Source organism: Myxine glutinosa, chromosome 5 (assembly GCF_964187855.1).
Source record: "Myxine glutinosa chromosome 5, kmMyxGlut1.1, whole genome shotgun sequence".
Lineage (NCBI taxonomy): Eukaryota > Metazoa > Chordata > Myxini > Myxiniformes > Myxinidae > Myxine > Myxine glutinosa.
Genome location: NC_136265.1, coordinates 33,216,870 through 33,229,102, shown reverse-complemented (window position 1 = coordinate 33,229,102; position 12,233 = coordinate 33,216,870). Strand labels below are relative to the sequence as shown.

General features: G+C 46.9%; 1 protein-coding gene across 1 annotated transcript in view; it reads right to left on the bottom strand.

Annotated features, from left to right (window-relative positions):
- LOC137427737 (uncharacterized) overlaps nt 1-5,210 on the bottom strand; it is a 31,938-nt gene extending 26,728 nt beyond the window's left edge. Inside the window, exon 1 of the mRNA XM_068117430.2 lies at nt 4,960-5,210. Within this exon, the coding sequence (XP_067973531.2) occupies nt 4,960-5,125 (166 nt within the window). The 5' untranslated portion in view covers nt 5,126-5,210. The remainder of the gene's footprint in view (nt 1-4,959) is intronic.
- Nucleotides 5,211-12,233: the final 7,023 nt, after the last annotated feature.

Sequence of the window (12,233 nt, the reverse complement as noted above, 5' to 3'; positions counted from 1 at the left end):
AATGTGTCAATCTCATCGAGGTAAAGATACAAAGGATGATTGATCGGAAAGACAGCCAACAATGGCGGTATCGTCTGCGTACTTAATAAAGTTACAAACTACTTTGAGAGCCACACATCCATTGGTGTACAAACTGAACAGTAGAGGTGACAATACACCACCTTGTGGAGCACCAGTATTCAAAATTGATAATGAAAGGGGAAATCCAAATACTGCATTGTATTCATCAGAAGGAACCCGAATACGAAGGAACCCGAATAATAAGCAAAGATGGAGTCATCAGGAGGAACTTGGATGGGATTCGGATTTCAGCCGCTACTCCACAACCCTCAAACCCATCCAAGTGCAGCCAAGTGAACCTTTCAGAAAAATCTCTACAAGAATTCACTTCTCCTTGGACAGATAGATGACGAAAGAGAGAAAGAAAGAACAAGCAAGAATTAGAATGAATAAGGAGAAATGTGAAAAAGTAGAAAGAAATGTGAAAAACAAAGATCCCTAACTCGTAGCCCTAGATCCTTCCCTTAACTCCTAGCCCTAACTCCTAGCCCTAACTCCTAGCCCGAACTCCTAGCCCGAACTCCTAGCCCTAACTCCTATCGCCTATCCCTAACTCCTATCGATAACGTCTATCCCTAACGCCTAGCCCTAACGCCTAGCCCTAACGCCTAGCCCTAACACCTAGCCCTAACTCTTAGCCCTATGCCTAGCCCTAAGTCCTAGCCCTAAGTCCTAGCCCTAACGCCTATCCCTAACGCCTAGCCCTAACTCTTAGCCCGATGCCGAGCCCTAAGTCCTAGCCCCAGCACCTAGCCCTAACTCCTAGCCCTAACACCAAGCCCTAAGTCCTACCCCTAACTCTAGAAAGATGTTGGGAAGAACCCAGATAGATAGATTTCAGCATTATTTCCTCAGTCAAAAAGGCAGCAACAGCTACAAGCTACCAGAGGTCCATCAGCGGGGAAGCAGAATCCACACAGCATCAGGATATGGTACAATCAATGGAAACACCGTGTAATTTTGATAAACTACCATTCACCCTCACCTATTGAGGAGGATCTTGTTAAAAAAAAATTTCCACCCAGAGTATGATATGATATGGGGATTCAGGCACAGGTAACTCAACACTTTCAGAAGGGTAAATGGTTGCATAGTGTTAAAGACTGATATTAAATCAATAAATAACACACGGACAAAGGTTCCATTCTGGGCAAGGTGACTTGTGATTAGATGAAGCAAGCTGAGCCAGGCATCTTCAACACCTCGTCTTGCTTTGTATGCAAATTGTAAAGGATCCAGTTTAGGAGTTACATCTGATGTTATAAACTTCACCATCAATTTCTCCATACATTTACACAAGATGGAGGTGAGGGCAACAAGTCTATAAACTAATCATTGAGCTGCCTTGGGTGAACCTTTTTTGGCACGGAATAATGATGGTCTTTTCCCAACAAATAGGAACAATATGAGTCGTTAAAGGTAACTGAAACAATCGAGTAAAAACATTACTAAGTTCTAAACAGAACTCTTTCAGAATACAAGACTTAATGCCATCTGGACCACACGCCTTCCTTTTACTCAACGCCCTAAAACACCTCGCCACATCAGGTTCACAAATTACAGGTATGGGGCACGCTCGAGTATCTAGATCCTCCCAGAGAGCTTCACATTTTACTCGGTTTCCTGGAACATCAAATCTAGGGTAAAAGTCACTCAATTCATCCACAAATTTGGAATCGGGAACATTAGTGGGCAATCTACCATCCTTCCTTCAGTCTCTCATTCATGCCCATCATATGTCTGAGTCCCCTCCAAGCGGTACGAGCATCGCCATCGTGTAGTTGTTCTTCGATCTTATCCTTGTACGACCGTTTACACTTGTCGATGACAGAGCACAGTTCTTTCTTCACCACCCTGATGGCGGAGTCATCCTTCTTCAGGAATGCATGCTTCTTCTTCATCAAACAAGCCTTCACTTCAGCGGTAACCCAAGGTTTGTCATTGGGAAACATGCGAGTGGTTCTCTCTGTGGTCACGAGGTCCTCACAGAACTTCACATAATCTGTGATAGTCTCAGTAAGTTCATCAGGGTCATCACAAGTAGGGTCGGAAAGACACCGTCAGTATCTCCACGTCCTTGGAACAGTACCGTTCACGTACCGTAAAATGTTTGGCCCAATTCAAATTCACCAACATACACAAACCGCCACCTTTGGCCTTGCCCGATGACGCGTCTCTATCGGCCCGGATCATCTCAAATCCATCAAAGGACATGTCATCCCCTTCACCAAGCCATGCCTCACTGAAACACACCACAGATGAGGTCCGATAGTACCAATCAAACCTCAGGAGGGCATCCAGTTCATCAGTTTTGTTCTTCATCAAGCGAGAGTTAATCAAAGTCAAAACAGGTAGGGTTACCTTGTGTTTTTTTTTTTGTTTGTTTTTTTGTGCACTGAATCGAGGCTCGTGAAAGAGCTAACATTTACTTCACAAACAAATCAACCAGACAAACAAAATATATAAAAAGAGGGAGTGGAAGACAAGATGGGGAGAGAAGGGGAAGCAAACAAACACAACATTTGAGAGCAGGGAGATGTGTGGAAGGGAGAGGGCTTGGGGGGAGGAGGCGTGGGAAGGGGGGGGGGGGGGGTGAGAGAAGTATAAAACACAAGGACACCAAGGACTTCCTGGACAGAAGTTGGTATTTCAAAAAAGTGGAATTGGGGTGAAATTAACGGGGGTAGAAAAGATCAAGGTTTTGGATGGGGGAAGATAAGAGATGGTGGTGAACAGCTGTTTTAAAGACCTGGAGGGTGGAGTGGGATTGAAGAGTGAGGGAGTTTGTTCCAGAGGTGGGAGAAAAGAGGAATGAAGGAGTGAAGGTGAGCAGAGAGTCTTGATTTTGGCAGTTTAACTATAAGAGGGTTGCAGGCAGATCTTGTGCGACCTGTAGGAATATTTGCGGGACAGAGCCCAGAGAGAGCTGGGGGGGCAAGGCCAGAGAGGAGTCGGTAGAAGACGGAACGACCACCAACCTGCCTGCAGTGAGTGAGTGAGAGGCCCTTGGAGTTAGCTTCATCGCGGGAGATTCCAATCGCGGGAGATTCCATCGCGGGAGGTGGTGTTTGCGTTTAAGCCGCTGACGAAGACCTCCAGGAGAACCTCGTTTTTTCTTTCCCTCAATTCTGAAAGCACCATTCTCCAATACCAAGTTCACAACTCTTTGCGCAGCACCACCAATACCATTGAAACGCAGGTTCAGCAAGGCCTCGCGAGTATACGTGATGACGCCATCTTGGAAAGAACGTCCGTGAAGTGAAGAACACATAACAGCCCAACACGTGCAGTAGCAGTAAAACCCGGAAGCCATTTCGACAGCCACGAAGTCCGTGAATCTCCATCTTCCATTTACCAATAAAAAATCCAATCATAAAAAACAAAGTAGCGCCGAAACAACAGAAGAGTAAAGAGCCAGTGTCACGTGGGGTCAGCTACAGTGCAGCGGGCCCTATAACTAGAAAGCATCTCGAAATGCAAAGCCCGTCCACATCCACTTTGTCGTCGAACTACACTTGATGAAAAACAGTTTTTAAAAATTGTACAATTTATTCATTTGTGATCTCTATATTCTCATAATACAGGCTTGTTGAATATTTGATGACATCGTCCGGATGTCTGTGCGTCCCTCTGTCCGTCCATCCGTTAACTTTTTTGCTATTTTTGCTACTCCTCCCTAATAACCCCGCTGATTGTTCTGAAACTTGATACATGAATACAAGACAGTAGCCCGTACAATCGCCCAGGCGTTGATTTTTCAATTTCGGATCATGGGGGTTCCCATGACTGGTGGGGGGTTTAGCCCCTGAAACATTGGATCCCTTCTCCTCCTTTATTTACCAACCAATTGCTCTGAAACCCGATGGAACCCTTTTACTCGATGGTCCGCAGGATTGCTTGGTCTTAAATTTTTAATTTTTGGATCAGGGGGCTTCCATGGGACCACGGGGCTCCCATGGAACCAGGGGGGGGGGGGGGGGCTCCGCCAAAATCAGCAGAGTTCTGAACTGTAACCTCAAGAGATAGCAGTCAGCCCACTCGGGGATATTTATTAATGTTCCTGGGGCGAAGCAGACCAACATACAATGCAGGCGTAAAATACAGTAAAATCCCGAATTTGTTGGATGAAACATGTGGTTTTGCATCACGTGGGACAAATTGGCCAGTGTCTACCAGTATGCTGTGCACCATACATATTGTGTCATGGAAAAAAATCTGACGTACAATTTTACCAAGATGTTACCACACGTCACCACAACATGAAAAAGCCCCATAAAAATAAAACCTCAGTTTATTTTAAAACCTGCTAATCTGTGATTTTTTTTCCTCCACTTTGTTTCCTGTGGAACTTCCGGTCGGTAAGGAGTCCAAATATGGCGGCCCCGTGGCCTCAACAGCCGCCGCACTCTCATCGGCCGGTAGTTCCTTCATATTATAGAGCGGAGGGGTCCGTACTGACTACCCAAAGTTTACCTTATATTAATTCACATGGTTTTATATAAGTCGTACATATTCACAGATGTAGGTTTTGAAACATGAAAGTCTTTCTAAAATGGCCAGAGCTCTCCTTCAATACCCTGTACTGTACCGTGTGCACTCCTCCTGGGATTGGGAGGGGGATGGCAGAGGAGGAGCTAGATAGCGTAGCTGTGGGTGGGGATAGTAGGAGGTCAAGGTCGGTGATTGGGGGATGATAGTGGATTACAAAGTGGAAGGAGGGATGTTTATAATGTCCGAAACACGTGTCAATAAGAAGGCCGCCGGAACGAAAAGGTCATTGCCGTTGTGTTGTGTGTGGTGCTGACGTAAAGATGCGTTGTGACGTAACCAGGTGCAGTGTACCAGTGGCGTTGTACATCGTGCAATTCCATCGCGCGGGATAAAAAGCTAACCGCGTACCTGGTAACATGGCTTTGTCCTCTCGGAAGTCGACGAATCTGAACGCACCCAACGTAGGATCACCTTCCATACCCTGAGTGTATGATCCAACTCCACCTGAGCTTGACCCGTAATTAAAAAGACGAAGTCTGTAGTCATTGCAGCAGTTGGGGACTTCGCTGTTCATGGCGTGCAATGCGCAACAGAGTTAGCGGCGTGAAGCTGTTCTCCACCAAGCTCCGTGAGCTGGCATGCCACACCTCCCTCACCTGCATGCCACGCCTCCCTCAGCTGCATGCCACGCCTCCCTCAGCTGCATGCCACGCCTCCGTCACGTGCACTACACACCTCCGTCACGTGCACTACACACCTCCGTCACGTGCACTACACGCCTCCGTCACGTGCACTACACACCTCCGTCACGTGCACTACACGCCTCCGTCACGTGCACTACACGCCTCCGTCACCTGCATGCCACGCCTCCGTCACGTGCACAACACACGCCTCCACTACCTGCACGCCACGCCTCCCTTACCTCCGTGCCACGCCTCCGCTTCCTGCACGTCACGCCACGCCTCCGCTTCCTGCACGTCACGCCACCCTTCCTTACGTGCCAGGCACGCCACCCTTCCTTGCGTGCCACGCCTCCCTTGCTTGCGTGCCACGCCTCCCTTGCTTGCGTGCCACGCCTCCCTTACTTTCGTACCACGCCTCCCTTACTTGCCATGCCACGCCTCCCTTACTTTCGTGCCACGCCTCCCTTGCTTTCGTGCCACGCCTCCCTTGCTTCCGTGCCACGCCTCCCTAACCTGTGTGCCACGCCTCCCTTACCAGTGTGCCTCACCGGCTTGCTTCGCCTCCGTCGTGTGTATTCCACACCTCTTCGGCTCACAACTCACAACGCCATTTAAACCGATTTACATGTTATATTCGAGATTTATTTTGTGAGTTTTATGCAAAACAAAATTTCTAACAAACATTTACGGACAGAGGCGGATTAACATTTTTTGGGGCCCTGAACACAAAAAATATTTAGACGCAAAACATCCCCCAAAAACACCTGTGTCCCTTATCTGCGTGAAAATGCATTAATACATGGACTCCATTCAATGTTACACTGAGTTTAATAAAGGATACACTAGGGCTAGGTACATCTACTATGAACACACTCCAGCACTTTCATGGTTAATGAACACACCTGAGCACAAATGGAAGATTTTTCAAGTATATTGGTTGATCTTGTGCGTTATCCTGTTTATTTGTCTGTTTGTATGTCAATTGCTTACAGGTCACAATTTTAAACCGATCTGAGAACAAAACTTCATCAAACGGTAGAGTTGGCCGTAAGGAAGTAGCCTATTGCTTTTGGGGTGAAGGGTCAACAATTTTGTTGAATTTCTAAAATCCTCAATTTTCATCCGATTGACTTGAAATTTGAAGGGATTTGCATATGAGGTCACTGAATTCAACCACCAATTATTTTTGAGGTCAACATAGGCCAAAAGGTCAACATCGACCAAAGGTCAACAACTTATTTTATGGATTTCGCAAGTATTGTGATATGCACGACAGATTTCTTGTTTGTCTGTTTGTATGTTAATTGCCTACATGTCACAATTCTAAACCGATTGTCATGAAACTTTATGAAGTTGTAGAGGTAGTCACAACTGAGAAACCTAATGATTTTGAGGTCGAAGGTCATCTTGAGGTCAAATTTCTGAAATTCTCATTTTTCATCTGATTGCCGTGAAAGTTGAACAGCATTGCCAGATTGAGTCACTCGTCACTGCATTGGGAAATCAACTATTTTTGAGGTCAAAAGGTCAAGGGACAACTCAAGGTTAAACTTCTAATATCAATTTTCATCTGAACTAGAGCAATGTGACTGTGTCACCAATATGCCTCCGAATAGGGTAGATGCCCCCACAACGGGTAGATGCCCTCGTTCACTGTCCTAAAAATAAACAAGTTTGATTAAAATCCCATCAGCTGTTTTCAAGTATCACATTTTCACCAGCCATGACAGGTTTCACATCGATCGGTGAAGGGATGGGATTTAAAAAAAATATCGGCTTTCAAGATAATATGGCTGCGACACCACGTGACATACGACCTTAAAAATGTACATTCTGCATATGTATGGGGTAGGGGATCACGTTTGTGAAGTTTCGTGTTGATCAGATAAGGTTCGTTTTTCTATACAATATGGCTGCCAAACCACGTGACATACGACCTTTAAAATGTACACTCTGCATATGTATAGGGAGGGGATCACGTTTGTGAAGTTTCGTGTTGATCGGATAAGGTTAGTTTTTCTATCCAAGATGGCTGCGTAGAGGGTACTATCCAAACCACATGACCTACAACATCATCATTTTCAAACTATACGTAGCAATCAATGGTGCTTAATGATATTTGTAACATTTCGCATCGATATGGTAAGCGGTTTCAGAGATATAATTATTTAATATTTTCCTTCAATCCAATATGGCTACCACACATGTGACCAATGATGTTTTCGTGATCATCTTTTAATCGCCATCCCAAGTCAATGACACGCATAAAGTTTCGAGTCAATCAATTTGGTGGTTTGGGAGAAGTTGTTTTTAAAAGGTTTTCGGTTAAATCCAATATGGCTGCCAAACGATGTGACCTATGATGTCATAAATTTAATATTTCAATACAAATGGCTCATAGATCATGTGCATGCAATTTCAGATTTTTTAGATTAAAATATTTTTGGCTGGTATACCACTTCACCTATGATGTCATCATTATCATGCTTTTGTTCCCCATTTCGGGAGTACTTGACAATGTGCCAAGTTTCAAATTTTTCCATTCAGCGGTTTTCAAGAAATATTTTTTAAATATTTGCTTGTAATCCAAGATGGCTGCCATACCACGTGACCTATGACGTCACAATTATCATAAAAGCATTCTGCGTGGGTGTCACTCCCACCCTGAAAGTTTCGTCTCAATCGGACATATGGATGTTCAAAACGATCGTTCAAAAACGAGGTTTAGCCCGTACGGACGGACAGATGGACAACCCAAAAACATAATTCCTCCGGCCACCTTCAATGGCAGTGGCATAAAAATTATCAATTTTAATCCGATTGAATCGAGCTTTGTTAAGATCAAAATTCCGCTTCCGGTCCGGTATGAAGAGGACGCAGGCGTCACATGCTCGCCGCTTCTTCGACCGGGCCACTGTCAGTTGCTTGCTTTTTTGGTGGTCGTGCGGATTTTTTTTGGCCATTGAGTCTGCCCTCTGCATAGCCCTGGCTCTGCTCCCTGCCCGGCTCCTTCGCCTGCTCGCTGTTTCCTCGGGCACGCTCTCGTGGGTTGTGACCATCGCAGCGGTTTGGTGGCGGTTTCCCGCCGTGATCTAGATTTGTAGCGGCAGCGGTCGATTGCCGCTGCATTTGCCACTTTGCTGTGATCAACCTTGGCCTCGTGATCGTCTCTTTGCTCCTGCCTGTCCTCTGCTTGGTCCCGGCTCTGCTCCTGGCTTCACCTACCTGGCTCCTTCGTTTCCTCGGGCCCGCTCCCGTGGGTTGGGACCATTGTTTCACCTCCTCAACCTTGGCCCCGTCTCGTCTCTCCGCTCCTGCCTGGCATGGCTCTGCGGTACTCCGCCGTAAGGCTCCTTCTGCTCAATACCCACTCCACCCTATCATGCATCTCTGCCATCAAATCAAATGGACTCTTCCGACGACCCAGGTACATTCACCATGGCTCCGGTCGTAAGTTTGTATATTTGCAATCAGGTCACTCCATCCCCATCCTCTGGTCGGCTCAGCGCACTCCCACTCATCGTCCCAGCGCACCTGGTCACAGCAACGCACACGATCGCACCTCCTGCCTACGAACCCTGGCTCAATCACCTGAATTCATCCCTGCTGTTCAAAACAACATCAAGCTCACCCTGTTCAACACCCGGTCCCTCAACAACAAATGCCTCATCCTGAACGAATACATCCTGGATAACAAACTGGACTTTCTCTGTCTCACCGAAACCTGGCAACAACCTCTGGACTACTACACACTCAACCTCACCACACCCAATGGATATTCCTACGTCCATAAACCACGCTCGGAGGGCCGAGGTGGTGGAATTGCCGTTATCCACCGTCAAGACATCAGGACCAGCCTCATCCCCATCGCCTCATCATTTGAACACCTGGCTTTTAAACTCTCTGGTCGCACGCAGTCAGTCATGGCTGTCGTCTACCGCCCTCCCAAACCACACCCATCATTCCTGTCTGACTTCTCCTACTTTCTGACCCAGCTATGTTCCCTCTCCCCCTCAATCCTCCTCCTTGGTGATTTCAATATCCACATGGACTCCACTGACTCCACAATAACCACTGACTTCACTGATTTACTCACCTGCTTTAACCTCACTCAACATGTCGACTTTCCTACCCATATCCGTGGTCACATTTTGGACCTTGTCTGCTCCACTGGATTAAATTTGCACCATCTCTCTGGCTCCGACCTCACCCTCTCTGACCACTTAGCTATCACTATGACCATCAACATCCCCACCCCAACACCAAGACATTATCGCACTATCACCTTCCGTCAGCTAAACGCTCTTTCACCAACCTCATTCTCATCCACCCTCTCTGAAAAAATGTCCACTTCTCCCTTCGTTGACCTCCACACCCCTTCCGACCTCACTGACTACTACAACCACACTCTCTCCTCCTGCCTTGACCAGCTTGCGCCTGTAAAAACCAAAACAGTTTCTTTCACCCATTCTGCTCCCTGGTTTACCCCCGAACTCCGACTGATGAAAACTCGTGCTCGCCAACTTGAAAGACTCCGCAATAAAACAGGTCTCACAGTTCACTCCCAAGCCTACAAGGACCACCTACAACACTACAAAGATGCCCTCTCCCGCACCCGCTCCGCCTACTACTCTCAAATTATCCACTCTGGCTCCGGAAACCCAAAAGCACTCTTCTCAACAATAAACAAACTCCTCCGCCCCCTGAACACCACCACCCAGTCATTCACAGTAGACAACTGCATCTCCTTCCTCTCTTTCTTCCAACGCAAAATTGACAACATCTACAACAGCTTGACCACCGCCACACCCGCTCCCCCTCCAACCACATGCCCCCCCTTGTCCTGCCATCCCCTGTCTCGGTTCTCCCCAATCTCCCCTACTGACCTCTCTGAACTCCTCATAGGAATGAAAACTGCCACCTGCACTCTTGACCCCATCCCCTCCAGCTTTGTCAAGGCCTCCCTCCCTGCTCTCTCTCCACTTATCATTGCAACAATAAACTCCTCCCTGTCTACAGGCATCGTCCCACCTTCCCTCAAAATTGCTGCTGTTACCCCCATTCTAAAAAAACCTGGTCTAAACCCTGACACCCTAAACAACTTCAGACCCATCTCCAACCTACCCTTTCTGTCAAAAGTTTTGGAATGCACTGTAGCCACTCAACTCAAACATCACCTCTCTGCCAATAACCTGTATGAAACATTCCAATCCGGATTCCGCTCCAACCACAGTACTGAAACTGCTCTCCTCAAAATCACCAACGACCTTCTCCTCTCCTCTGACACTGGCAACCTCAACATTCTCGTCCTCCTCGACCTCAGCACTGCCTTTGACACCATCGATCACACCATCCTCCTCACCCGACTTGAATCCACCTTTAACGTTACCGGCACTGCCCTCTCTTGGATTAAATCATACCTCTCTGACAGACGCCAGTTCATCTCCATCAATAACTGCAAATCCCCCACTGCTCCCCTCCCCCAAGGTGTCCCCCAAAGTTCAGTTCTTGGCCCCCTCCTCTTCATCCTTTACCTGTCCCCCCTCGGTCACTTGATCCGCCGTCATGGTCTCCAATTCCACTGCTTCGCCGATGACATCCAGCTTTTCATCTCCACCAAGTCCGTCTCCACCGACACCCACTCTATCCTGACTTCAAATCAACTTCCTCAAGCTTAACTGTGATAAATCTGAAATAATCATCATTGGCCCAAAAACGCTCACAAAATCCACCCATAACTTTGCCCTCAACATCGACGGTATCCCAGTATCCACCTCCCCTCACATCCGGAATCTTGGCGTCATCTTTGACCAAACCCTCTCCTTCGACAAATACACTAAACAGATCACAAAGTCAGCCTTCTTTCACCTGAAAAACATTGCCCGTCTCCGCTCATCCCTCTCCTCCACGGCTGCAGAAACCCTCATCCACGCCTTCATCACCTCCCGTCTGGACTACTGCAATAGCCTCCTCTATGGTTCACCCTCAAAAATCACCAATAAACTCCAATACATTCAGAACTCCGCTGCCCGTCTACTCACCCATTCCCGGACCAGTGACCACATCACCCCCGTCCTTTACAAGCTTCACTGGCTCCCCATCCCCCAGAGAATCCAGTACAAAATCCTCCTCTTGACATACAAAGCCCTCCATAACCTGGCCCCATCCTACCTGGCTGACCTCCTCTCCAGACACACTCCCACCCGCAACCTCCGCTCTGCTGGTACCAACCTCCTGACCCCCTCCATCCGGACCAAATTCAGATCCTGGGGGGACAGGGCCTTCTCCATCGCTGCTCCCACCCTCTGGAACTCACTACCTCACACCATCAGAGACTCCTCCTCACTCACCACATTCAAAACATCACTAAAGACCCACCTGTTCAACACTGCATTCAACATTCAACCCACAGCATTTAACCCCTGACTATCTCTTCTCCTTCTCCCTCCTTTTGCTTTAAATATTTCCCTATTGATTCTTGTCTTTTTGCAATTCTGGTTTTCATGTATTGTTATGCATTATGTTTTCCACTCTGTCAAAGCGCCTTTGGGCTACTTGAAAAGTGCTATACAAAATAAATGAATTATTATTATTAATTATAATCTTAATGAAATGGACAATTTGATGTCTCCATGGCAACTCTTTATTTTCGGGAGGAGTAGATTTTGCAAGTATCGTGCTCTGCATGACGTGTTCTTGTTTGTTTGTTTGTGAACAAAATATCTCAAAAAGTTGTGAAAGATTTGGACGAAACTTGAGGGACAGATTGGGTGTGTGACAAGGAAGAATTGATTCAATTCTGGTGTGGATTTGAATTGGATCTGGATCCAATATTTAGCTCACCTGGAACGAAGTTCAGGGGAGCTTATGCGATGACGCGTCGTCAGTCCGTCCGTAAACACTTGAAACTTCTTCTCCGAAACCACTGATGGCATTGCGACCAAATTTGGCACAAATGATATTTGTTGTGTTGTGACTAAAGTTTGTTCACGGCATTAA